The 27,889-nt window shown below is 41.1% G+C and overlaps 2 protein-coding genes across 7 annotated transcripts in view; one reads left to right on the top strand and one right to left on the bottom strand.

Annotated features, from left to right (window-relative positions):
- RPRD1B (regulation of nuclear pre-mRNA domain containing 1B) overlaps nucleotides 1-27,698 on the bottom strand; it is a 58,284-nt gene extending 30,586 nt beyond the window's left edge. For 3 of the 4 annotated variants that reach the window (XM_002747549.5, XM_035298581.3, XM_035298580.3), the window contains exons 1-5: nucleotides 27,163-27,698; nucleotides 21,378-21,507; nucleotides 13,455-13,588; nucleotides 4,981-5,093; nucleotides 2,811-2,937 (exon numbers count right to left, since the gene is read on the bottom strand). In XM_002747549.5, the coding sequence (XP_002747595.1) occupies nucleotides 2,811-2,937; nucleotides 4,981-5,093; nucleotides 13,455-13,588; nucleotides 21,378-21,507; nucleotides 27,163-27,313 (655 nt within the window). In that variant the 5' untranslated portion in view covers nucleotides 27,314-27,698. The remainder of the gene's footprint in view (nucleotides 1-2,810; nucleotides 2,938-4,980; nucleotides 5,094-13,454; nucleotides 13,589-21,377; nucleotides 21,508-27,162) is intronic. The other variant, XM_035298582.3, reaches the window with a different exon arrangement.
- A 116-nt stretch (nucleotides 27,699-27,814) lies between these two features.
- TTI1 (TELO2 interacting protein 1) overlaps nucleotides 27,815-27,889 on the top strand; it is a 50,864-nt gene continuing 50,789 nt past the window's right edge. For all 3 annotated transcript variants that reach the window (XM_035298579.3, XM_002806765.6, XM_078371623.1), the window contains exon 1: nucleotides 27,815-27,846. The gene's annotated coding sequence lies outside the window, so the exon portion shown is untranslated. The remainder of the gene's footprint in view (nucleotides 27,847-27,889) is intronic.

Genomic DNA, 27,889 nt, shown 5'->3' with positions numbered 1-27,889 from the left:
ATCTCCTCACTCCCACTCTCTCATCTCCCTCTCACAAGGACCCTGTGATGACACTGGGCCTTCTTAAATCATCCAGGATAATCTCCCCATCTCAAGATATTTAATCACATCTGCAAAGTCCCTCTGCCATATGATTACATATACACAGGTTCTGTGGATGAAAACATGGGCATTTGCGGCGGGGTGGGGGTGGGGGCGCATTATTCCAACTACCACACCAACTGAAGAAAGTATCTTCAGGAAGAAGAAATAACCTACTAGGTCAAATACTACTGGGGTGAAGTTAAGATGAGGGCAGAGAACACACCACTGAGTTTAGCAGCAAGGAAGTCATAAGCAACTTTGAGAGCAGTTTCAGTGAAGGGGCATCAAGAGTGGCTGGGAGGACAGGAAGTGGAGACAGCACAGGCAATCCATTCAGGTGGTTTGGCTAAAAAGAATAATAGAGACATGAGGCGGTAGCTAGAGGAAGATGTTCCCATGTGGGTAAAAAGAAAAATGTTTTTATGCTATTGAGAATAATCCAGCAGAGAATAAAAAATGGAAATGCAGGAGAAAAGGGGAGCATTGCTGGAGCAATGGCTTTGGCCAGAGGAGAAGGAGCAGACCTAATACACAGAGAGGCGGGTTTCGAAAACAGCACGTCGATGCAGAGAAACAGGAGGAAACGTCAACCAAGACGCGAGTTTTTCCAGCCACATTCCGCTGAACAGGTACGGGAAAGAAGACAAAAAGCTAAATGTAAGAATGGTGGTTGCCAGGTGATATGGGAAGCAAAAAATGATGTGTTATTGTTTAATGGGAACAGAGTTTCAGTTTGGCAAGATAAAAAGAATTCCAGCCGGGCGCGGTGGCTCACGCCTGTAATCCCAGCACTTTGGGAGGCCGAGGCGGGTGAATCACAAGGTCAAGAGATCGAGACCATCCTGGTCAACATGGTGAAACCCCGTCTCTACTAAAAATACAAAAAATTAGCTGGGCACGGTGGCGCTTGCCTGTAATCCCAACTACTCAGGAGGCTGAGGCAGGAGAATTGTCTGAACCCAGGAGGCGGAGGTTGCGGTGAGCCGAGATTGCGCCATTGCACTCCAGCCTGGGTAACAAGAGAGAAACTCCGTCTCAATTAAAAAAAAAAAAAAAAGAATTCCAGAAACTGGCTGTGTAACAATGTGAAAATACTCAGCACTAACTGCACACTTTTATGCTATGTGTAGTTTACTATTTTGTATGTATTTTACCACAATTAACAATCAAAATAAGACAAATATTTTGAAAAGAACTACATGAAACCTTTAGGTCAGTGAAACAGAGAAATGAAATTTCATACAAGGCTAACTTTACATTAGTCTGCTTCCAATTTTTGCAGATTGTGAGTTTGATAAGAATAAATGAAGTGGTCCTTTTAATAATATATATTTTAAAAATGTGATTTAACCTGTTTAGGGATTTTGCCAGGAGACTACACTGAAGGGAGAAAGAGAAGAAAATGGGTTGAAGGTGTGTGTGAGTAAAGTGAAAACAGACTTTAATCTGAGTAAAGAAGAAATCAGGACTGGAGGGCTAGGAGGAGGTGGGGAGGATCAAGGGACTGCAAGTCCCAGTGGGGTGAACTGCTGGGGCTGTAGAGGCAGAGTGAGGGGCTGAGATGTTTCCTGTGTGACTGAGAAGGCCTCCAACCCAGTACACCCACTGCCTGAAGGTCTGTCCAGGTGCGTGGACTGCTTCCTTTGCCTGGTGGCACTTCCTTCCTTTGGATATCCCCATGGCTGGCTTTCTAATTTTTCAGGTCTCTGCTCAAAGGTCATCTCATCAGGAAGGCTTTCCCCAAGCACCTCTAAGATACTATTAATATCTCCTGCAATCATTCTCTGCTCCCACTTTATTTTACTTCTTGACACTTCACCTGAGGGGATATAGGTGGGCCTCAAATATTTGTTGAGGAAATAATTTCATGAGTGACCTTGATGTCCTCTAGTAGATATGGAAGGAGTTAGAGAAGCAGTCAAGTCAAGGGACTGGAGTGGGAAAATGGTGGCCTCTGGAAGACAGCGTAATGAAAGCTCTGAGCTTTTGTAAGGGGAGGAACACAGGCTTTGCAGCCTAGGTTAGAATCCCAAGATCCACTACTTGTGTGACCTTGGGCAAGACACTATCTTCTCAAAGCCTCAATGTCCTCCTCTGCAATGTGGAGACACAAATCAGCCATCTCCAAAGATTATCATAAAGAACAGAAGTATACTGTCAAGATTAGTCATGCTCCATTCCCTCCTTTCAACTTCCCAGGCAGAAAGCAGGAATAATGTCAACGGCCCCTCCCTGTTTAACTTGGGAGGTCATGATTAGGCCAAAACCACATGCCTAAAAACACACACCTGAAATTCCTGGCATTGAAGGCACTCTCATCTACAGGGTTTGCTAGAAAGCAGGGGACAAATCACATAGCCCTGAATCATCATTTTTTCCCTTTTAGTAAGAGGGTTGAGTGTAAGAGACACAATAATACCTAATTTCCCCCCACCTACACAGCATACACACAATTTGTACTGTTTTTAACAGACCTTATTTAGAGAGCCACTGGCTGTGGCACACCAGCATTTCTGCAATAATTCCTGTAATCACTATTTAAGCTTTGACTATTTCAAAAGTTTCTTTGTTCACCCTGTGAGTTATGTTTGCAAATCCCAAGATGGTAGGGCATCCAATACAACACGGCAAGTAGTCTATACCCGCAACCCAAGTACGGCCTCAGGTTAGCGCATTACACTTACGTCCCTCTTTCCTCACCTTTCACCCAAACTCTACCTTCTCACCTGTTATTTTTTCCAACAGAGAAACATCCTGCACTTCCTGGGGCAGAGAAGCAATTTTCTGTCGGACAGTAGCATCCCCTGATGCGGCATTTTCCAGATCCTGCAAAGCTTTGATTAGTTCCTCAGTCTATAAAATGAAAACACAAACAACACTAACCATGAAGACATGGAGTTGAAAGAAAATTAGAGTTAAATAAGGTGGAGGCAAATTCTAAAAACAGTCATTCCTGCCATTTTCAAGAAAATTGTTCTTGGCCGGGCGCAGTAGCTCATGTCTGTAATCCCAGCACTTTGGGAGGTCAAGAGATTGAGACCATACCAGCCACAGGTGAAACCTTGCCTCTACTAAAAATACAAAAATTAGCTGGGCATGGTGGTGCATGCCTGTAGTCCCAGCTACTTGGGACAGAGTCCCAGCTGAGGCAGGAGAATCGCCTGAACCCAGGAGGCAGACATTGCAGTGAGCCAAGATCATGCCACTGCACTCCAGCCACTGCAGCCTGGCGACAGAGTGAGACTCTGTCTCAAAAAAAAAAAAAAAAAAAACAAACAAACTTTTTTTAGCTCCAGAGCTTACATGCATTACGAATTCTAAGAAAATCTACAAAACTAGTTTATCTAAGTCCATCCATGGCAGGACATGAATGAAATTCTGAATAATTCTTTTTTAAAAAATTCTAAAAGAACATGTTTTTGGCAATTCCAAAAAAAATGAAGTTTGGTTCATATTGCTTAATTTCAAATGATGTATCATTTCCAGTATAGAATAAAGGTATAAATATCAGAAGTTAACAACTGTGTGTTGTAGCCTGGCGTGGTGGCTTGCACCTGTAATCCTAGCACTTTGGAAAGCCAAGGAAGGAGGATCACTTGAGCCCAGAGTTCGAGACCAGCCTGGACAATATAGCAAGACCCTGTCTCTACAAAAAAATAAAATACTTAGCCAGGCATGTGTCTACAGTCCCAGCTACTTGGGAGGCTGAGGGAGGAGGGTCACTGGAGCCTGGGAGGTCGAGTCTGCAGTGAACAGGGATCAGGCTGCTGCAAGCCAGCCTGGGTAACAGAGCAAGATCCCCTCTCAGGAAGGAGAAAAAGTAACTGATATGGTGACTCATCAACTACTTCAATGCTTTCTTGAGTTTGCTTTACAAAATGAGTGTCACTCCTGAAATTAAATGTATCCAACTTACTATAAACAAAGGGGGAAAAAAACAAGAGAAGTAAACCAAGGATGCATTTTCTGTATATATCAGAAAGGAGTTTTTTCAATTGTCAGAAAACAAATGCTAACAGGCCACTCCATAATGACCAAGGAGTAGCTAGCTCTGTAGCTGGTAGATTACCCTGAAAGGTAATAACCTTGGCTGTTGTCCTTAAAGTGTTTCAATGCAAAGATATATGACCTAACACTGCTGTCATTTAATCTCCAGTCTAATTCAGCATTGTAACATAATGCAAACCAGACATGCTTCCCACTTACATAGGCTTTAGGCATGACCATGTGTAAAAAAGTTGTTTAAGGCAAAATAAGATGAAGCCCACCTTGAAAAGAGCATGGACTCTGAAGTCAGACAGACCTGGATTTAAATTAAGACACTGGCCAAGTTACTTAAACTGTCACCTGGGGCCTAAATTCTTCAACTGCAAATGGATAAAATGAACCAAGACAGATTTCATAAGCTAACTGGTGTAGCCAAACAACATGAACACAGGGTTAAAGACTAACTCCCTGTTTTAATAATCAATAGGCTAGAGTGTAGCAAATTTGCTATTGACACACAGACTGTCTTTAGATATTAATGAGTTATTTACTTTATAAAACAACCATGTTACTGGCAACAGGCCATGGTAGAAGACTTTTGAATGTCTTTGTAACATTATTTATTCCTTTCTCCAAAATCTATTTTCAAAGAATATTCTTAATTTCTAGGATTGAAAAAACCAAGTCCAAGTACTTTATAAAACATTAGGACATCCCAGAGTCATGGCACACAAAGAAATAATGATGTCTACCATCTGGCAAGCTCCTCTGGGCAGGGTGATGCACAGTCCCTGAGAGCTGCCCTTTGATAATGCCATACTAGTGGTCACTGGCACCACCTTGTGGCCATAGTCTTCAACCAGCGGTCACTTTAAGCCACTCTGCCCTACTCTGGGGGTCAAGACCTACCAAGAGGGGTCCTGCAGAAGGATCCTGAGGCGAGTAGCTTCCAGGATAGTCGTCATCCTCCTCCTCTTGAATTTGCTGAAAAGTTCGTTTCAGAGATTTCTTCTCTTCTGTTGCTACAGGAAAAAGAAAAAGTGATAAATTTGAGTTGCATATCCTGTACCGATAAGGGTCACATGCTATGCACAACGGGCCACGCGTAAAAAACAGGGCAGAAGGGGCACACATTTTCAGAACGGCTTAATAGTAACCTTTATGCTAGTTATTTTATACTGGCTGTAGTTCCCCTATGCTACTGAAAAGAGTCAAACAGGTCTTTGTCATCTCTGTTGATGCTCTGGTAAAATATTATGGAAAACAAGCATCTAAAGTGGAACTTACCCAACTATCACACTTGAGTAAGAAACTCATGGGACAATATAATGAAGCAAGCCAACCCGCTCGGGTTTACAGAGAACATACTGCATATAGAACGACATACGTTATGTTTTCCAGGGATCATTTCCGAAAACAGGAGAGGAAATTTTATCAATAAAATTTTGTCAAAAATTCCAAACACAAATATTCTTTACACTATTCCTCTAAAAACAAAATAAATCTAGTTTTACCTTAAAACTAAAATAACCATTACTGAAACCTATGATTGATACTACTGAGAAAAACTACTTAAGTTACCATTTTAAATATGACCACTTTTGAAGCTGACAGGTTACATTATTTATTATCTGCACTGTATGTTTTTACATTGTTATGATAGATGTGTTAATTCCAAAATCATTCTTTTGGAATCAAATTAGACAATACAAAATAAATGCCAAACAATTGTGAGAAATAAATCTAAATGATAAATTCTAGTTTAGAAAGTAAAGAAATATTGGACATGACCTGTGCCTGGCACTGCAATAGTTTCCTTTTAATTTTTCCAACAATTTTAAGGTATAGCATCTCCATCTGACACGTGAGAAAACAAAGGCCAGAGAGGTTAAATGACACCTACGGTATGACTCCAAAACCTGTCCTCTTTCCACTGCACTTGACTTACTTAGCATCACACAAGTACCCTCTCATTTAACAAAAAAGAGGGACATCAGGCACCTGCTTCAGATATATCCACGTTTTTTTCTTAACATTTTCTTCTGGAACCAAGCCATGTAGCTCCTGTTCTCTGTATTATATCCATTATATACTAACTGACCAAACCTCTGTCTGAAGTGAAAACCAGGCCAATATCCTAAGTTTTATTTTTATTTTTTGAGATGGAGCTTTGGCTCTGTAGCCCAGGCTGGAGTACAGTAGCATGTTCTCAGCTCATTGCAGCCTCTGCCTCCTGGGTTCCAGTGATTCTCCCACCTCAGCCTCCCAAGTAGCTGAGATTACAGGCACTTGCCACCATGCCTGGCTAATTTTTGTATTTTTAGTAGAGACAGGGTTTCACCATGTAGGCCAGCCTGGTCTCGAACTTCGGCCTCAACTGATCCACCCACCTCTGCCTCCCAAAGTCATGGGATTACAGGCATGCTCCACTGTGCCTGGCTGAGTTTTATTTTTTCTTAAAGTTTTTGTCTACTCCAAAAAAAGGAGACAGCAACATCTGCAATACGGGCTGTCCTCACTTTGTGCATTCTATTATACACAGATTTGTTATCACGGATTAAATACCAGTCCCCCAATAAAGTTCAAATTTCAGTTATCACAGCATATTAACTCTGAGTAACTGTATAAAGTACAAATTTTGCTACTAACTTCAGGCCCCAAATTGTATCAGTGACCAATCGCATCACTCTTCAAGTCTGTCAGTGATTGGTCACTGCACACCTGTTATGCAGGTCACACAAAGACAGCAAAGTGTCTCACTGAGCTGTCTCCTTGTCTCCCAGTGATAACATCCACGACATTTTATAAAAATGAATGATCAAAAGAGGGTATTGGTTATAACAATGAATACAGAACAAAGAAACTGAAACAAAAGCTAATGCTGGAAACTGAAATCCCAATGGCACATCAGTGGAGTTACAGAAGAAAGAGCAGGCTGCAGGATGCTGCCACTGCCAGCATCAGAGGGAGCCTAGATCCACAGCCAGAGGAACTTGTAGGGGCCAACTTAGCAATGAAGAAAGTGGTCGTGATGAAAAGAATGACACCATCCTAGAGGAAGAGATGCTAACAAAAAAAGTGCATGCTAAAGGAACTGAGAGGTATTTCACAACACCGAGAGCATAAAAGATAAAATGTTGGAAGCTAATCCGAACAAAAATAGGTACAACTTGCTAAGGCACTGAAAAGCTGTTTGCTCTGTTTATGTATATAAATTACACCAGAAGGCAGCCCTTGCTCAAACTACTCTTAAGTTTGTTACAAAGAAAACACACTTAAATTCTCAATGTTTTTAATGTTAAGTTATAGCACACTAAATAACTATTAGTTTACAGTCTCTTATGTTTCCCTATACATTTGGAATCAACAGTGAGTTTTTAATTCTTTGACCAAAAAAATTTCAAAGTCACAGAACAATTGTTAAGTTTCCCCACTGATTAAGATTGCTCTGCATGGGTTCAGTTTACATGGTCATGATTACAATCCTGAACTACTATGCAAAACAAAGACTGCTATATTTTTAATATTAAAAAGATCTATTAGGATATCCTTTACACACGAAACCATCTAACAGTACTTTGTACACAGCAGCTGCCTAATTAATGTGTGGTGTGACCCATGTAGACATTTAGCCACTATGGGATCAAAGCGGTCATTGTGGAAGGAGTGGCCATTAGAAGGTAAGTGCGAACTTCAAAATTTTTTATACTGTTCTGTTTGCTTTCAAGCACCTAGAAGAATGCTCAGTAAGTAACTGTTAGATACACTAAAGGTGGTAGAAAAAAATTATAAAACCTGAAATCCTTCCGTTTTCAAACTCTCATACAGAAATTATTATATATAAAACCAAACACTACTACCTCAAGACACTTAGATTTCCTGAACTCTGGCAATGGGCCTTAGATATACCTATACCTTTGTTTCCCCCAACTCAAATTTTCATGAAAATGTCTAGGTTCACAGGTTGCAGTCTGCCCAGAGGCAGAGAATGTGTTAGTGTAAATCTGGGTGCTACAGATCAAAGCCTCCTTATCTGGAGCTCTCTTTCCACTTCAACACTGCTGCTCACACACAGCATTACAAGACTCAAAATGATTTTAAAAAATCATTTTAGGACCACATGTCCTTTGCCATCCTGACAAAAGAGGGCATAATAGGTGTTAACCATTATCATCCTACTTTTCCAGTTTTCTCCCATTTCCATTTGGAGAAGCTATTGGTGCTACAAACGTTAAGATTTCTGGACATGAATTACTAATCATTTCCCCCACAGGGCTCCTTCTTCCATGAGCTACCTATTTCCATTATGAACACTTCCACTGACCCGTCTTCCAGGTACAAGGCCTTGGAAACCACTAGAATCTATTCTAAGGTCCCAATTTCTAGCAGATTCCATACCTCTAAAGGATGCCTTACATACCCTCTCTCTGCTCCTTCCCCTACACAGCCTCTTATCAGCAATCTGCCCTTTGTCACAGCTGGTTAAGACCAGTTATTTTGCTGTTATTTTAAATTGCTACTTATTTTAATATAATAACTTTATTATTTACCACTGTCTCCCTGCCTCTAGTTGCTCCTTTCCCAAGTCAGACTCTACAATTATCCCTCAGTATCCATGGGGATTGGTTCCAGGACCACTACAGATACCAAAATCTGAGGATACTCAAGATTCTGGTATAAAATGGCATAGTATTTGCATATAACTTAGGCACACATCCTCCCATATACTTTACGTCTGTATTACTTACAGTACCTAATACAATGTACATGACATGTAAATATTTGTCACACTGTTTCATTTTAAAAATGTGTATTTTTCACCCCAAATATTTTCAATTTGCAGCAGGTTGCATTCACAGATGTGGTATCTGTGAATATGGAAGACTGGCTGTATTTCATTATTAAATTAATATTCCTAAAGCTGAGTGCTCACTCAGTCATGTCCCTATTCAAAAACCTTCAGGGGCTTCTAATGAGTTTATAGACTCCTCCTAAGTTGAAAGCCTAATGACGGTAATGGCCTCCAATGCCCAAGGCACTTGGGCCTCTTAAAGCTCCTGGCCTTGCTACTTTGTATGACCACTGGCAAATCTTCTTCTCTGACAAGAACACACAGTGTCTTATTCTTCTACATCCCTACAGTACCTAGGAAGGGGCTGACAGAATGGAGTTTGAAACCGCTTGAAGGGAGAAGTCACAGAGCTTGGAAAATGCTAGTGCTGGGCCAGAAATGACTATCACTGCTCCAAAGTCAGCAGTTACGGTGCCCAGTATTGACAGTCTACTCAGACAGCCATTAAAAATAACCTGGGATTTCCAGGTTTCCTTTTCAAAAGCTCTACATTTTTAAAAACTAAAATTATTTTAAAAACTAGAATACCTGTCAGTCCCATTTCTACATCTGAATTTAAGGTAAGCCTTCCACTAACAATTCAGCTTCTACCATGGTATATATTTACACTCCCTTTTTAACTCATTTGACCACTCTGTTTACAGGCAGGACAAACTGTGGGGGTAGCCAAAGTCCCTCTGTCCTCATACTAACCTTAAAGTAATCCTCGTTACCTAAGAGTTTATAGTATGCCTCTTACAACCTGATTGTGGGAGAATTTCAGACACTATGGCAGACTGTGAAACTAATCTTAAGGCAAAACCCTGGCCCGCAGGCTCCCAAATCACATTATAATATTCAGCCATCTACCGTAAAGCCAGATCTCCTAGAGGATCCACTTGAAATTTTCTGTGATTTAAAAAAAAAAACCATCCTGTGGCTGGTCCAAGTGCAGTGGTGTTTACAACTAATTGTACAATCAGTTACAGATTTCTTTGTTCCTTTTCTACTCCCACTGCTTTATTTGACTAGTTAACAACAACAAAAACACACCTACAGGTTTTATACAGTGTTTATAATGAAAAAATGATCGGGAAATAGCATTTGCAACAGGTTCCTCATTCTTTGTTCCGTCCCTGCATAATAAAGACTATTTGAATAAAGCACATTCAACTTTACTTATGGAAAGAAAAGAACATGCAACACATAAAGGTCTAACACTTGAGGCCCAGTTCTACAAGCTGTCTACCCTTATCATCTCACTGAACTGAGCAGCCAAATCCAGGCATAAACCCAGGGAAGTCGTGCCTAGAGCTCATACTCATAGCTACCATGTTCTCCAGCCTCGCTCAAAGTCTGGACTGAAAATATTAAAAACCTCTCCTTACTTTTGCTACCAGTTCATATATAGAAACTCAGCATATTAGATACTAGAACTGACAGGGGCAAATCAAACTCGTATCATCGCCCCACTGATAACATCTAACCTGCATTATCTCAAGTAATCCTCATCACAACCCTATAAGGTATCATCATTAATAGCCATATTGTACAGTGAGGATCTGAGCTTCAGAGAGATCAAATGCCACGGCCAAGGTAACAGAGCTTTAGAAATGACAGCTAAGATCCATATTGTGGAAGTCTGAATAGCTAAACTATACTAAGATCCAGGAAAGCTGGGTAACCGACTCACAAATTCCTAACAAAAATGCAAATCCACGTACTTTCAGGAAATAAAACTGTGAAAAATATCGTCTTTAAGGTCATACAGATCTGGGAATTTGCCGCTTATCAATTGTATCTCTCTGGACAAAACTACTATCCCTTTTTGAGCCAGGATCCTCATCTAAAGTATGAAAATAATACCAAATTCATAGAGTAGTTGTAAGGATCTAAAAAAAATTAACACGAAAAGCAGCCAGCAGAGAGGCTGGTACATAATGGATGCTCAATAAATGCTAGTCCCTTTGTATCTACCCTCTCTCTCTCTAAATCCTTCTTCAACTATACACTACATGAGTCACATGTGGCCCAAATAAAAAAGTGCCATTCAGTCAAGCAACAGCTTGAGTACTCTCAAGAGTACTTTTCTCCTTTTCTTACTTTTTAAATTTTGTTTTTAACTGACACATAATTGTGTGTATGTACAGGGTAATGTTTCAAGAGACACCTCGGGAAGACAGGTGTATGAACTCAATACCCAGTTCTGAAACAGAATTCCTAAGCTCATGCATTCTCCAATGTCGTAAGAACTGTCAAAGTTCCACAGAAACATTTTTATTCCAGAGGTAAACTCTGTGAAGTTACCTGAAAACAAAGAATCACCCATGAATCAAAGCTGGTATATAAAAGAACTACTCAAATTTGGAAGTAAACTTTTGGAGAACTCATCAATATTTGAAAGAACTGTGGTAAAATATTTGATTACTCAGGTCCAGAGAAGACAGTGAAGACAGAGTGAGTAAGCGGGACTAACACACATGTTGAAATCTTTTGATGTGTGTTTTCATCTTTATAGAATAGAAAAAGAGAAATTATCTTCAGATCAGCATTATCCTCTACCTAGAGGAAACTGCCTCAATTACTGTTAATATCTAGGCTCAAAACCAAATCAGAAACCCAGTGAAGCTATTTCCAATACTATCACTGCCACAAATTCCACACATTTCCAGAGTGCAGAAGTACTCCTCACTCTTTTCTCCCTCTTTCCTATAGCATCTAGCATAGATGTTTACTCAATGTGTCTAGCAAATGTACGTTAAATTGAAATTCAACATTAGTTTCAAACATCCTCTTTCAAGGCTCTCCTACTTGCCCAAAAGTGTTTTTAAAAATTGGCACTGTTTACCACTGAACTCTAAGGCACAGTAAAGAATGCTGAATAATTCCCCAAAGCTATACTGAAGACCTCCAAAGGACACAATACAAACACTAGAATTCAAAGTAGGAAACACTGTGCTTTTCAGAAGCTCCCTACCACCTGAGTGATCCTAAAATTATCTTCTAGCAACACCAAGTAAAACAACAACGACCTGCAGTCTGAAAGCACTTATGTCATTCACAGAAAGCCTCACGCCTTAAGTTTCACAGTAAAGTTACTCACTGTAAAATGCAAATAATTTCAGACCTGGAAAGGATCATGAAAGGTACACAATAAAGGGTTGCTCAATGAAGGATACTGTCACACATGTTATTTGTGACTAGGTTCTACAGCAGATACACGTACAAAGTAAGAGAACAAGGAGGGAATGACCACATGAGCCCAGACAAGCCAGGGAAGACATCAGAGTGAGAGGAGCATTCTTGGAGAAGTTCGCCACAGTGAAAACAAGAAGGACATCAGGTAGAGGTAACAGCAGATGCAAAGGAAGCAGTGCCAACAGAGCATCCAGAGGGGAAACTGTCAGCAATTCAGTTCAGCCAAAGAATACTGTAAGTGAGGAAGTGGCAGGAGAAGAATCCGGAAGAGCAGGCTAGTTCAGATAGAAAGGGTCTTCGATACTATCAGTACTTGGACTTGATCCTCCAGGCAATGAGTATGTATGCACGCAGACAAGATCTATAGCTCAGAAACATGTCATGCCAACTAGAATTAAACCACAACTAACCAGAAGCCAAGTAACTAAACAACATTTGATCTTACTCTTTAAAGAAAAAAATAACATAAGCTGTTATTAAGGGCTTTGCAAAAATTATCTCTCCCTCTCTCCCCCCTCCCTCCCTTCCCTGATGCCCCCCCCCCCAAGGATATCCTGGGTTCATTAAAAATCAAAATCAATTTTAGGCCGGGCACAGTGGCTCACGCCTGTAATCCAGCACTTTGGGAGGCCAAGGTGGGCAGATCACTTGATGTCAGGAGTTTGCAATCAGCCAGGCCAACATGGCGAAACCCCATCTGTACTAAAAATACAAAAATTAGCTGGGCATTGTGGTGGGCATCTGAATCCCAGCTACTCAGGAGGCTGAGGCAGAAGAATGGCTTGAACCCGGGAGGCAGAGGTTGCAGTGAGCTGAGATCATGCCACTGCACTCCAGCCTGGATGACAGGGAGAGACTCTTGTCTCACAAACAAACAGACAAAAAACCAATTTTAGACAGACAGCATGCTGACAATCATAAGGATATGTTTCAAAAGCACATAAACATTTAATTAAACCAAATTCTTTAAAACCTAAGAAACTTATCCAAGGTCCTATTGTAGTTAATGGCAGAGCAAGGACAAAATCTTATTTCAGGGTACTTCCTAGTTCACCACAACTCTCAACAACTTTGCTGTTCCTTTCCTTGTGCAAGTAAAGTCTCTGAAATTCAGAAGCAAGCCAAGGAGAATAGAGAGCAAAAGTCAGGGTGTGAAAGGATGAACAGCATGAATACTAGAACCAGGCTTACACGCTGTGAGCACTACATAAATTCTCACCATCATTCATGATCATCTCTCTCTGAAGAATCATAAAATCGCTGGTGGTTCACAGCAAACCCCACTGCAGCTTTTCATATTTGATTCGAAAGTAGGCAAAGACCAAGAGCTGTAAACATGTGGTGATGTTTCTACCTTTGGGGGGAGGGCTCTTGGAGTCCTCCATAGACAGCTTCAGCTGCTGTATGAACTCGCCGCCATACACACTTCGTTCTTGCCAGATGTTCAGCAATCTTTCTAAAGGTTTTTTACAGCCTTCATCTGCCTCTCTGCCCAGAAAAGATGAAAAGATATATATAAGCTTAAGATTTTTTTGCTTTTAATTAGGACAGACCTATTTTTAAAAAAAAAAGAAGAAGAAGAAATCAACTGACTAAATGATTTACACATTTAAAAACAAAATAAGATACATATTGTAATACTTGGATACCCAAAACTTGACCACAAACTACACTCTTCCGGTGGTGGGAGGGATCATGCCATAATAGTAATCTATTTCCACGCCTGAGAAATGGAGCAAATAGGATGAGAAGTCAATGGCCAATTTTTACAAACAGAAAATTACCAGAACTCCGGCTTATCAATTGTGATAGCTTGCTTTTTAAGAAGACGTTAATTAAAATGTACTGCCAGACATTCTGCTGGAAATTAAAGTTGATCAGAACTCTTTTTTTTGAGACGGAGTCTCACTCTGTGGCCCAGGATGGAGTGCAATGGCGCAATCTTGGCTCACTGCAACCTCCACCTTCCGGGTTCAAGAGATTCCCCTGCCTCAGCCTCCTGAGTGGGTAGGACTACAGGTGCATGCCACCACACCCAGCTAATTTTTCTATTTTTAGTAGAGACAGGGTTTCATCATGTTGGCCAGGAGGGTCTCAATCACTTGACCTCGTGATCCGCTTGCCTTGGCCTCCCAAAGTGCTAGGATTACAGGCGTGAGCCACCGCGCCTGGCCAGAACTCTCAAAGACAGAAAAATGATTTTTAAAAACCAGATGTTTAAAACAGGAGATAAATTCACTGCAACTCATCAGTTCTAACACAACACCTATACATGTATAACACAATCATATATACATATATGTCAAGACTCATTTCGGTTCTAACTACTTCATAATTATTTTAATTCTGGGTTAAGTCCATAGTCCATGTTCACACAAAGGTGTCTGATAATCTTAGAACACACTTGAGAATAATGCAGTCCTTCATAATTTATATCAAAGCATAGAAATTAGAAGTTAGAAAATGTTTTCCCCGACATGTTAACTCCTGAAACAGGATAGGAGAGGACTATAGCATTCGCTGAGAACCAACTGCCTACAATAAAATGTCAGACCGCAAGCAGACAGCAGGGGAAGACTTTCTGAAAGAAAAGTGAATTCAGCCACCACCCACTGTATTATCGTGAATCCTTCTGTTTTGTTGAGGTGGTTTAAATGGCAACAATCTTATACTGAATGACTTTAAAATGGAGATACCGTGACACCTCAGTATCTAAGTTAAATGGCTTTTAGTAGGAACTTCAAGAAGAAACCATACCAAATTCAACTGAGATGGGAACTCTATTCACACACAACCATAACAACACTTTGGTAAACTCAAGGCGAGCTCAGGTTTCAGCCTAGCTCGGTCAGAAAGTCTTACTTACGAATTACTAGTTGTCAATTTCATTGATTAAAGGACTCAATCAGGGTACATAAAAATAATTCTTTTTTTGTTAAACTTTTTTAAAGTCAGAAGTGAGGGTTAGGTTAAAAAAGGGGGAAAACATTTCTACTACTAAATTTGTAATGGTTAAAAAATATGACCCAATTACTTGATATTTGTGATAAAACACTTTTACTCCACCTTCAAAGTATATCCAAAAACGAGTTACATGTCACCTTTTCCTCTGCTATCAATCTGGCCCAAGGCACTATCATCTCTCACCTGGATGACTAAAGTAGCCTCATTACTGGTCTCCCCGCTTCCACCCTTGTCCTCCTATAACCTCTGGGGTTTTCAAAGTGTAATTTTAGCTGCTGTGCTAAGGCAGTCCACGTCACTCCTTTGTTCAAAATTGCCAACATTTCTTCCCAGTATCCCACAGAATAAAATTCCTTATAAAGACTCCAAGGCCTTTCCCAAGCTGGCCCGTGATTTCCCTGGCCTCATCTCCTACCCACTCTTCCCTACCCCTGTTCTCCAACCTCCTGCCACAACAGCTACCCTGGCACTGCCTCAGAGCCTTAGCACTTGAAAAGTTTGCTTTGCCTGGAACCCCATTTCCTCATGCGGCCACACAGCTCCATCCGTCTCCTCCTCCAGGTACAAGTTGATTCACACCACCTTCAATGTGTCATTCCCTAATCTTCACATTGAAAATGATACTCCCCACCCCTACTTAATTTTTCTCCATACAACTTATCTTCTGGTAGACTGTATATTCACTAGTTTACTTTTGGTTTACACGCTTTCCATTTGAATGTAATTTCCACAGGGGGAGAGATTTGTCTTTTTCTCCCATTGCTATGTGCCCTTGAACAAACACAGTAAGTATCTGTCAAACTATACTCTTTTTCAAAAAAAGTATATGGGTTTCAGTAAGCTATATAGTTACCTACCTTTCCACAATCATCTTACTGTATCAAGGTCATCAAGTCAGAAATCAACTAAGCACACCCCAGCCCCATCAATGAAGGTGTATGGACTACAGAGAAAAATAAAGGCTGGGTCCTGACCTCTAGGGCTCACTCACAGACAACCCCTCAGACCTCGTTAGCCTCATTTCCCTACCCTACCTGGAACTTCACGTTCCAGCAACACCCACCCATATGTATTTTCTACTCAGAATTAGCTCTCTCATGTGCATGTGCCTTGTTCATGCTGTCTCTTCTCCTTTAAACGGAACTGCCAAAATCGAACAAGGCAAAGAGAAAGGAGAACTCTTGAGTAATTCGGGTAGCTGAAGTAAATGGGGGAATGTGCCGAAACTGCAGAAGAATCTGGAAGGATAGGGTGGAAATCAATTACAGAGGGCCCTGAATGTCTTTTAAAGCATGTGACCTGCAGGCAATGGGAGGTCCCTGATGTGATCAAATGTATGGCTTAGAAAAATAAAGTTATTATAACGAATATAACCAAATTGCAACTCATCAGAACTTAGTTAACTAACTGGTAATTTTAACATAAAATCTGTTCAGCGCACATTCTCCGTTTACTTAAAAGGAGGAGAAACCAATTTCATGAAAACAAATTCTTACCAAGGATTTAGTTAAAAAGTGGGTGGGTATCAGAACACACACCCACCATCTACCATTACCCTTCCTGGGGATATCTGGGACTCCTTTAAGGCTAAGACTGGTTTTGTGTAGTTTCAGGCACAGTGGAAAATGATGCTCAAATCTGTTATAACCACAAAATATTTTCAAAAGGGTTTTACTATTACTAACAGTACGGTGTTTCCTTGAGCAATGTGGTAAATCAAGGTTTTGCTAGATAAGTTTCAAAGTTTATAGTTGAATATTCAAGAAATCTTTGTACTGATTAGATTTCAAAGGAAGTAACTCCAGTGAAATGGAAGTCACTTTGGCACCTGGAATAAGACACAACTAAAGCAATAAAGCCGTTTTATAACAGAGCAATATTTTCAGATTGTACTAACTCCAATCTAAACTGAGCAATCTTTATGTGAGAAAAAAAGACTAAAAAATCTTTGCCACCAATCTATGACTAAAGTGGAAGATGGCAAATAATTATATACACAACTTAATACTATGTTGAACACTTAGGATTTTAACTGATTAATTACAAATTCAATCACTTAATTTTTAATTCAGATAGCAAAACTGACCTTTAAGAGTAAAAAATGTGTATGATACACACAAACAGAACTGCTGCTTGAAATGTCAGCTGGACACCTGAAGCCCTGCTAAGCCAGCCTTGGGGGCCTTTTCTCCTCTACAGTTCTATGGCACTTTTTGGGTACAACCACAATAATTTGTACAACTCTGTCTTATCCCATGCATAGCAGGTCTATGGTAGACCTACTAAGAGCAGGAATTCTAACTATTCCCTACACTTCCAACAGTACCTCATGTAAAGCTGGTTCAGAAAAGAGTTAAAGTAGAAGGCCAGACTGCTACCCTCAGGAAGGTACTTGGCTAGTGTCCGGGAACTTGGGATTTCAGAGTGTCCCTACTATTTCCTAATTGATAAGGGTGGTTTACTGTGCCTGTATTGTTTGTGCAAGCAATACGGTTCTTAATGAACACCTGCTTTATTTTTGGGAGCCTAGAATTTTGGCAGAGGGTACCTACATGACATATCTAATAAAAACTCTGGGCATGAAGTCTTTAATGAGCTTTCCTGGTAGATTATACTTCATACACGTCACAACTCAATGCTGGAGAGATTGAGTGAGTGAGAGAGAGAGAGAGAGTGTGTGTGTGTGTGTGTGTGTGTGTGTGTGTGTGTGTGAGTGAGAGAGAGATCGTACGGGGAGAAGATTCAGCAGCTTACACCTAGGGTGCTTCAGTCTGCTGCAGGCACTGCATGCACACCACCTGCTACTACTGTTGCTTTGGATGCTTTAGATGTAAGAATCACTGCCGTGAGTACAACTACATGATGAATCCTGTGAGTCCTTCTAGGGAATCACCAAACCTGGGAGTGGTCTTGGGGCCCACAATACAACAATAAGTATCATGTGGGTAACTCCCAAATTATGTCTCCAGAAATTAATTCTCTACTGAGCTTCAGACTATTTTATCCACCTGGCTATCTGGCATCACTCCTTGGAATATCTACTAGATAACTCACTCTTGACCTGGCCAAAACAAAACTTGTGATTTCCTCCATCAAATCTTTACTTCAGTAAAGGGCACCATCAGTCATTCACTTATGTCAAAAACCTAGAAATCATCTTTGATTTCTCTTTTCACTTACTACCAGCTCCCACTCAATGCCTAAAAATCCTATCAGTTTTACACTGGGGGGCATCCTCCCACAAAGGAAGCGTTCAATAATGGAAGCTATTACTATCTTCTCATTGCTTCTAAGTCCTAGTCAATGTCACCTCTAGCCTGTACCACAGCAATATCCTCCAAACTCAGATCCCTGTCCCTCCCTTGGCCTTTATAATCCATCCTTCTACACTAAGCCATTTTTAAAGAGGGATTTAAAAAAAATTATGTTGGAACGTATCACTCACCTTGTTAAAACTCTTCAATGACATCCCATCAGAAAAACATCCTAACTCCCAGGTCTTACAGGGTGTACATGACTGGGGCGTGTCTACCTCTCAGACCTCATCTGGATGCCACTCTTCCCTTTTTACACTATGTTCTAACCACATCAGCCTTCATTCTGTTTCTCTTAGCAGGCCAAGACTATTTCCGCCTTAAGTTTTTCTTAATAGCTGCTCCTGCTTCGCACGATTACCTCAAATGTCATTTCCTTAGAGGCCTTCCTTAACCACACTGCCTGGGAGAGATCCTACTCTAGACCGCCACCACATTTCACTATGTCCATATTATCCCACTCTGAAAGCATCTTGCTCATTGAACTGTCTTTGCTGCCTTGTTCACTGTCACTCTCTCAGTGTCTGGATCTGTACCTGGCACATAGAAGGCACTCCAATACATGCTGAATGAAAAATGACATGCACAGCTGTCTCCTCACTGGGAAGAAAACAAGGCACTTGTGTGAAAAACAAGTTTGCAGTCTGGTTAATTAAACTGCTATTCAAATCAAATCTACCCAACGAACTTGGCAGCTTTCTCTGACTTGAGAGGTTTTTTTTAATTGTTTGTTTGTTTTGGGGGTGGAGGTAGGGTTTTACCATAAAGATATCCCTCATCAATTTGGTTAATAGTAATGGGTCAACTATCTTTGTTCATCAGCTGGCCACAGAAAAAGCATATAGAAAGTATATGTTAATTAGGCTACTCCTACTGTGGACAAGCTGCTTCACAGTTGAAGCAGAGCTGTTGGACTTTCTGTCCTAATAATGGGGTACAAGAAAGGAGCTTGGAAACATGGGTATCCTGAATATAATACCCAAGCAGAACCTTAAAAGAACCAGAAGAATGAAAACAGAAAGGAATTTGGGCTATCTTTTTTATACTGAGAAAGAACAGGTTCATCTTCCCCGCACTGCCACTAAATCTGCCAAGACACCTAAAACCTAGCTAGTTTTTAAGGTGTTCCCAAGTAAAAACGAATTTTTAACCCTGGAAATCACCCACTCTCTTTTCCACCCCTTTCTATTTACTATTTGGTTTCAGGACAGCTAAAGATTACACATTTTTTGTTTGTAATTTAGAGACAGGGTCTTGCTCTGTTGCCAGACCTGGAGTGCAGTGGTATGATTATAGCTCACTACAGCTTTGAACTCCTGGGCTCAAGCAATCCTCCTGCCTCAGCCTCCCAAGTACCTAGGACTACAAATGCACGCCACCATGCCTAATTTTTAAAAATTTTTTGGTAGACACAGGGAATCACTGTTGCCCAGGCTGAAATTTTTAAATAAAATTGTGATGTTTACTATCCCTACAAGAAATCATTCCAGCCAACTCCCTAGATCAAATCTCTTCCATAATGAGTTAACATTAATTAACTCATTTAACAAATATTTACCGAACCCCTACTCTGTGTCAGGGCAGACCAAAATGTTGCCCAGCTCCTAGGACACCACATGGAGGCTCTATAAATGGTATTCCTTCAAGCTACGTAACTCAGTAGCTCCCCAGACACTTTTCTAGGTGCCTGGAATATAGGAAATGATCCAATGAGCAAAGAATGTGGAGCAGGCATTGTACTACATACTTTTAAATATTCTATCTTTACCCTCACAACAACTCTTACAAGTGGTGTCCTCCTCCTTTTAGCCAGTTAGAAAATTTGGGCTCAAAAAGTTAATTAACACATCTAAGGTCACTCAGATAAGCGTCTGAGGCAGCGCTACCATCAATTTCTAAGAAACTGTGAACTAAATCTCATGAAAACAAGAAAATATGTCTCCTGTTTCAAACAGCTACTCTAGTAGTCTTGTTCTAAGCTTACTGTTACGAAGATTCAGTATTTTTTCCAAGTAATAACACATTTTGCTACTTCAATGTCCATGTTGTTCAAAGGTGAGCCACTTATGTATCTGACCAACAAAACCCATCTTTTTCATCTCTAGAAAGCTAGGTGTCATTTCTTTCTCTTGGACTTCTAATTTTATTCCTTCAAACTTTTCAAATCCTGCAAGAAAAGCAGGACTTCATTTCTCAGTTAAGGCCTTTCACTATATTTTTGATCTAATAACAATTTCTGTTTAACCTGCTAGTCTCCCATTCATGTTTCTCAATTCCTTTCGCAAATATCTGTTTCTATGTTTTCTTATAAACAAAATATTCTAATGAGCAATCGTTTTTCTTTGCTTTTCCTGAGCACCTAATTTGAGCCTACAGAAAGCTTTTGTTTTCACATGAAGTAACTTATAAAACTTGTAATCCAATGTATGCTTTCTATATTATATGTGTGCCACTCCTCTCTGCCACAAAACACAATAGCATCAAGCTTAATACAATGTAGCCAGATCAAACACCGACTTTCCACACTAATAATTACTATTATTGCAGTTACAGTAATGACTACTATTTTTAATAAACTAGACATATAGAAATCCAGGAGGAAGTACAAAGGCAGGCATTTGGCAATTAGTTTCTTGCTATTAAGGTTAATGTTACTAAAAGATTCCCTTATTAGTGGCTTTGTTTTTTGACCATAAGCTAGTAAGACAACTCAACCAAACCAAGGGAAGTATCATAACCAAGAAATAAATTCAGAAAATGAAAATGAATATATCTAGAGGAAAAGATATGCTAGGCTGACTCTCTTAAATGTATCAGAATGTTTACATGTCTCAATAGCTCTCGAGGGCTCAACAAAACATAAAACCACAATTTGGCCTCCACGACTCTCTGTAAAGTAGGAAGTTATCAATTTACAAAGGCTATCACAGAAAAGGAAAGAACTAAAGGGTGGACAAGGTAATGAATTTTAAAACAAAACCCAAAAACAGACAACATACCTGGCAACATGAGAAAAAGCATCCACAAGGACAGATTCAAATTCTCTAGTGAATTCAGGTCCTTTCCTTTTACTGTTTTGGATGACATCATTCGCTAAATACAGAAAAGTAAGCTTTCTATTTGATTTGGCTGAAAAAAAAGAAAAGAAAAGAAATTTAACTCACACAAAAGAAATTCTCAATTCACAATTCTTTTTCCTTGGGCTACTCCTTAAAAAAAAAAAAAAAAAAAAAAGAAGTAAAGTATTATCTACTTCGGGGCCACGTAGATATGTTTAAAAAAACAATCTAAGATATAGGTTTGGAAATACCATTTTGGAAAAAAAAAAAGAAAAAGAATGGGCCATCGTCATTTCTGTGCTGTTTTAACCAGGGTAATTGATAGTAAAAATGAAGATAATCCAGAGAAAATTCTTAAAGGATAAGCAGTCAATATTAATGTTAAAACTACTATTGCAAAAAATGAGCAATTTCTAAATCACTTTTAGTTAACAGATATTCCAGAAAGACTGAGTTGGTCAGGCACAGTGGCTCACACCTGTAATCCCAGTACTTTGGGAGGCCAAGGTCAGTGGATCATTTGAAGTCAGGAGTTTGAGATCAGCCTGGCCAACACAGTGAAATCCTGCCTCTAGTAAAAAAAAAATTAGCCAGGCGTGGTGGTGGGCACCTGCAGTCCCAGCTACTCGGGAGGCTGAGGCAGGAGAATCGCTTGAACCCGGGAGGCGGAGGTTGCAGTGAGCCAAGATCACACCACTGTACTCCAGCCTTGTTGACAGAGTGAGACTGTCTCAAAAAAAAACTGAGTTAGGTTTCAATTTCAAAATAGTTTCTTGTAATTTTGCTCCTCAACTGAGAATTTATCTGATACTCCAATAACCTTAATCAGTAATACAGAAGAATCTCTAGGTGTACCAATAGATATTATCTCAAATGCAAGTATACATTAACCCTACATTATTGAAAATTTACATGTGTGAAATTTGGATATGCAAAATTAGGGCTTTTACAAAAACCATAACTCTCTCCTATTTATATGAAATGTGGTTATTCCCTATTACTCTATATGGTATCACATATTAAACCATAAAAACCTCATGCAGTATGTCTGAGTTACAGTTGCTTTGGGGAACATTACCGAATTTCCTGGCTTCTATGCACATAATTTCTCAACTATAAAGTTACATCACTACCACTTTTGGTACCAGTTTTATTTTAAAATAAATAAATCGGAACATAATTAGATGTTTCAAAACACAAAGTTTTCTCCAATGCTAAAGTACCTGAAAACCACAAGCTCTATGTCAACCTTTATATACCTGAGTAACTAGTTCTTACTCTCTCTCCCTCTGAAACCACTTCTGTTTCTTTTGAAATGCACAAAGCATGTATAGGTCTGACACAGCAGGCATAAGATCTGACATTTTAAAATGTAGCTACAGGAGGTTGGGTACAGTGGCTCATGCCTGTAATCCCAGCACTTTGGGAGGCCAAGGTTGGTGGATCACCTGAGGCTAGAAGTTCAACACCAGCCTGTCCAACACAGTGAAACCTCATCTCTACTAAAAATACAAAAATTAGCAGGGCATGGTGGCAGGTGCCTGTAATCCCAGCTACTTGGGAGGCGGAGGCAGGAGAACTGCTTGAACCCGGGAGGCGGAGGTTGCCATGGGCTGAGATCATGCCACTGCACTCCAGCCTGGGCAACAGAGTGAGACTCCATCTCAAAAAAAAAAAGTAGCTACAAGAGAATAACCCAAGTTAAAAACAAGATTTTAAAAGCACATTATAGTTTAAACTGACGTCTTAAACACTCATAAAATTAAATATGGATACCCTGAATTGTCTTAACCTTCTGGTAATAACCTAGTTTAGATGGCCAACTGATAAGAATACTGGGAACCTGGAGCTTTCTTCAACTCTTCTAATTATTTAAGCAGAACAAAAGTGTCAATAGCTATAATACCTACTGTTGCTACAAGGTATGATAGAGCAAAAGGCGCTTTTTTTTTTAAAGCAAACCTTGCTCTGCAAAGTTGATGTAAGTGGAACCACCACATAACACCAGGCAAGTTAGCAGATTCAAAAGTAAAACAGAACTTCAGCAAATAAAATTTGATTAAGTGGACCTTTAAAATTCCATACACTTTATATTAAAAACCTAGAAGCCATAATGTAAAATGTCAATTTGGACATTCAAGACCTGATACATTTTTCAGTATACAAACAAGGTAGCTAAGGGGCTTGAGAGCCAAGGTTTTCATTGTTTACAATGCCAATTACTTTTCATCACCCCAGAACTTAACGATAGGGATTTATTTAGGATAAACTGTGTCCCTCCACACCCAATATCCTCAACAGTCAACATAAGCACCTTGTGTCAAGGTGATATGACAAAATCCTAAAGCTCTTTAGCACACACTGTCACAATACACACAACATGCACACCCCGTCATTCCAATCCTGGGGGACCACTCACTTGTTCAGATGTCTTTCCTACATGACAGAAATAGGTCCTTTCTCCCACTATGTCCAACTGGTCAAACTAGTGGTTGAGTAAAATTTAAACAACTGGTTAATCAAAACTTTTTACTTGTTTGGCCGCTTTTGACATCTAGAGAAAGTCTTAAAGTAATTCTGGGATAAAAGCCTGTTTACCTACATTCAGGCCAAGGTACAAAACACCATTAAAAATACTCATTTAGGAGCATTTTACACCAAACTATTCCATAAAGGAGGGGAGACATGCTACTTAGAAGAGAGCTCAAAAGGGATAAATTAAAAATTATTCCTAGAAAATGGAAAGATAACACATCAGGAATAGAAGTATTTAAGCAAGAAAAAAAGTTAATTTTTGTAAATCTTAAATATTTGGAAGACAACTCAGAGACAGTCTGTGAACATCTCAGCTAGGGAGTAAGACTTCAGCCTAGACAGACCTAAAGGGCTCATCAGTCTGAACATTAGGGCACAGAATCCTTTTCCTTTAGCATGGGGACATTTTCAGTTCATGAAGGAAGCCTGGATATTAGGAAGCTAGATCTTGATGCTTGTAAGAGCATCTTGTTTTTTTTTTTTTAACTCTGCACTGTTCAGTAAGGTAACCAATAGCCACTTGTGGGTATTGGAACACCTGAACTGTAGCAGGTAAAAACTGGAAACTAAATTTTCAATTGCATCCACTTAACACTTGAGTTCCTCAGTCACACATTTGAAGTGCTCCACAGCCACCTATGCCAAGTGGCTACCTTGCTGGATGGCACAGACATAAAACATTGCTATTATCACAGAAAGTTGTATTGGATAGCACTGTTTAGATCCTTTACTCAACCATGGAAATTGTATCCAAGACCATGATTGAATTCCTATTTTTAAACTATATAACAGGCACCAGGCTATATCCTGTGATGTTACAAAGAAACACGAAGGTCTAGTTCCTCCCTCAAAAAATCATCTAATGACAATGATGTAACCAGTTCAAATGAACAGCTAGTAGGAACAAATTAAATGTTAAACTGGTATGATGGGGTAGGAGGCACTGATTCATTCCAATACATGAAAGTGTTACAGTTTGGTTGGAGTCAGGTGACCACCTTCACTTTTTTTTTTTTTTTTGAGACGGAGGTTCGCTCTTGTTACCCAGGCTGGAGTACAATGGCGCGATCTCGGCTCACCGCAACCTCAGCCTCCTGGGTTCAGACAATTCTCCTGCCTCGGCCTCCCGAGTAGCTGGGATTACAGGCATGTGCCACCGTGCCCAACTAATTTTTTGTATTTTTAATAGAGACGGGGTTTCACCATGTTGACCAGAATGGTCTCAATCTGTTGACCTTGTGATCCACCCATCTCGGCCTCCCAAAGTGCTGGGATTACAGGCGTGAGCCACAGTGCCCGGCCCCACCTTCACTTATTAAATGCACTGAGTAGTAGAAAAAGCAGACATTTGGCATCAGGCAGCCCTGGGTTCATATCCTAGCTGCATGTCTCTGGACAAGGCCCTCAATCTCTTTATACCTTTATCGTCTCATCTACAAAATGAGGATAATAATGCTGGCCTACTCGCAACATAAAGTTCTATCATATGAGATTAGGGATAATGGAGCTTCATAAACAAATGTACTCTCTAATTTTGCTTTTTTTCAATAACTCAACTAGGGTGAGGTGAGGTCTCAAGAAAGCTTCACACAAGAAGTGACATTTGAGATGGACTTTGAACTGCCTCTGAGGTCCCACCCAATAGGATTCTGTACAGTGGCAATTCACCTTTCAGCAGACTTTACAAATAACTTCTGAATGGCACAGTGGGGTACATGAAGGGCCCATAAACTCCAGGCTCTACCTCTCCCCAGAACTGCCCAAAGGGCTGAGGGGATCCGTATCTCAGTACGGTATGTGATATTTGGGGGTCCCTGCTAAAGGGCTAGAACTGGGTCTCCCGAAAAAAATCATGGATTTTGGTCTTTGCCAGCCTGATGTAGTCTGAGCCTCAACAGTTCAAAAGCCTTGAAAATACCACTTTAACCACTTCAGTTTCCTCGCCTGTAGAGCAGGACATCTGTGATGTCTCCACCTCACAGATAGTAGAGAACACTTGTAAAGCCACTTCCTCTGCTATAAAGGCCTACCATATAGGGTGTCTGGAGCAGTCTTCTATTATGAAACTCATCAGTACATCAGGGAGTGCAGGCGGCCGTCTTTCCCCACCAGACTCTAAGTAACTTGAAGGCAAAAGCAATGCCTCACAGAGAGTCTCATCTCACCATGATCTGTTGAATGCCTACGCTGTGCCTGACACCATGCTAAACGTTCATTTGGATTATCCTGTTTACTTCTCACCACGAGATGAGTCTCAGTTTTTTCCTCTTCTGCAAAGTTCCTAGAGCTCTGAGAATTTTTTTAACGACAATACATGTAAAGTTATCAGTACTGCACTTCGAATGTCATAAAAACACAGTAAATATGTTATCCCTTCTATAGATAAGGAAATGAAGGGACAGGTTAAGTTGCTGGGTGAGTGAGTGGCAAAGTCAGGCTTAAATTCCAGGCGGCTGGCAGAGGCAACATGCTATTAAGTGTCCATCCCAGTGCCTGGCACATAACAGACTTGAGTTCAATGAACGTCTGTCAGAACCTGAGCAGGGCCTGAAATCAATGACAGCTGCATGAGAGACAGGAGAGGGAAGGTCTGGGTGGGATGGCCCCTTAACCTAAGATGGGAGAGACTACCTAGTTCACAGGGCTGTTGTGAGTGCGAGGATATACACAAAGGTCTTAGTATAGTGACTGGTATGGAGTAAAGGCTTTGTATGCCTCCCTCTTACAGATGAGAAAACAGAGATATAGGGAGATGAAAAAACTCTCCCAGTATTATTCAGCTGGCAAATCGCTGAGCCAGGACTCGATCTAAGGAGTCTGACTCCGGAGTCCACTGGCTTTTACTCCAAATACCCAGCAAGGGGCCCTACATGCTAGGACCCCGTACGGCGCTGAATGCAACCGAGATAATAACAGCCACAAATGTCAGGGGGAAACCGAAGGGAAAACGGCTTGATCAACTGGAAGTCTGGACACCTGAGCCCCTGTCCGTGGCACCTCAGGCAAGTAGCTTAAACGTTCCCGGGCCTGTTTCCTTCTTGGAGAAATGGGGCTAACCTTGTCTCCCATCTCAGAAGCTCGATCAAGCCTGGAAAGCTAGGCTCAATGAAGAGCCTTAGAGAGGCCTAAAGGGTGGGTGGGCGAGAGGACAACCCCGGGACGGTCCAGGAGGTGGGAAGTTAGTGTTTACCTTTACGGAGCTCGCGGTGCCACACGGAGACGATGGGTCCCGCGTGCTTGCGGTGGTGGATGAGCCACAGGGACAGGGTCTGCACGCTCTGCTGAGAGTTGCTCAGCTCCGAGAGCTTCTTCTCTAGCGCCGACTCAGAGAAGGAGGACATAGTGGCTGCAGTGAGGCCCGACAGGGAGCGGCCTGGGCCGCCCAGTGCGGCGGGAAGAGCGACGGCACGAGGCCGGGGCCTCACCTAACAAGCCGCGGGACGTTTTACCTACTGACAGACGGCCAGGGGTGCAAGGAGGGGGTGGGGATGGGTCTCCGCAGTAACAGCCGCCCGCGCCGCCGCCACAAGATGGCCACCCGACCTCTCACCCCGCCCCGAGAGCGGGGTCAAAGAGCAGGGCCAGAGCAGCTGGACACCGAGAGGCGTCGGAGATCTAGAAAACCGTGCCTCTGGAGGCAGCGGCCTCTCTGAACCTCGCACAGAAAACTTCGAAGAAGACACAGCGAGGGAAGAAGCGCAATTCTCCCCGGAAGACGCTTTCACCGCTTGAGCCTGCACGCCGGCGCAGAGGATGTCGCCGGAACCCTTTCTCCCGCTCCCTCGGAACCTTTCTGGCGCGATACGGCGCGCTACTTAGAGCGTCACTTCCGGCGGGGCGGAGGAGGCGGGAGAGGGAAAGGCTGGAAGACGAGGTAAGGGAAGAATGGCGGGAACTAGAGGGAGCCCAGCAGTTGG

The sequence above is a fragment of the Callithrix jacchus genome, chromosome 5 (genome assembly GCF_049354715.1).
Source record: "Callithrix jacchus isolate 240 chromosome 5, calJac240_pri, whole genome shotgun sequence".
In the NCBI taxonomy this organism is placed as follows: Eukaryota; Metazoa; Chordata; class Mammalia; order Primates; family Cebidae; genus Callithrix; species Callithrix jacchus.
This window is presented reverse-complemented; position numbering and strand designations above follow the sequence as displayed.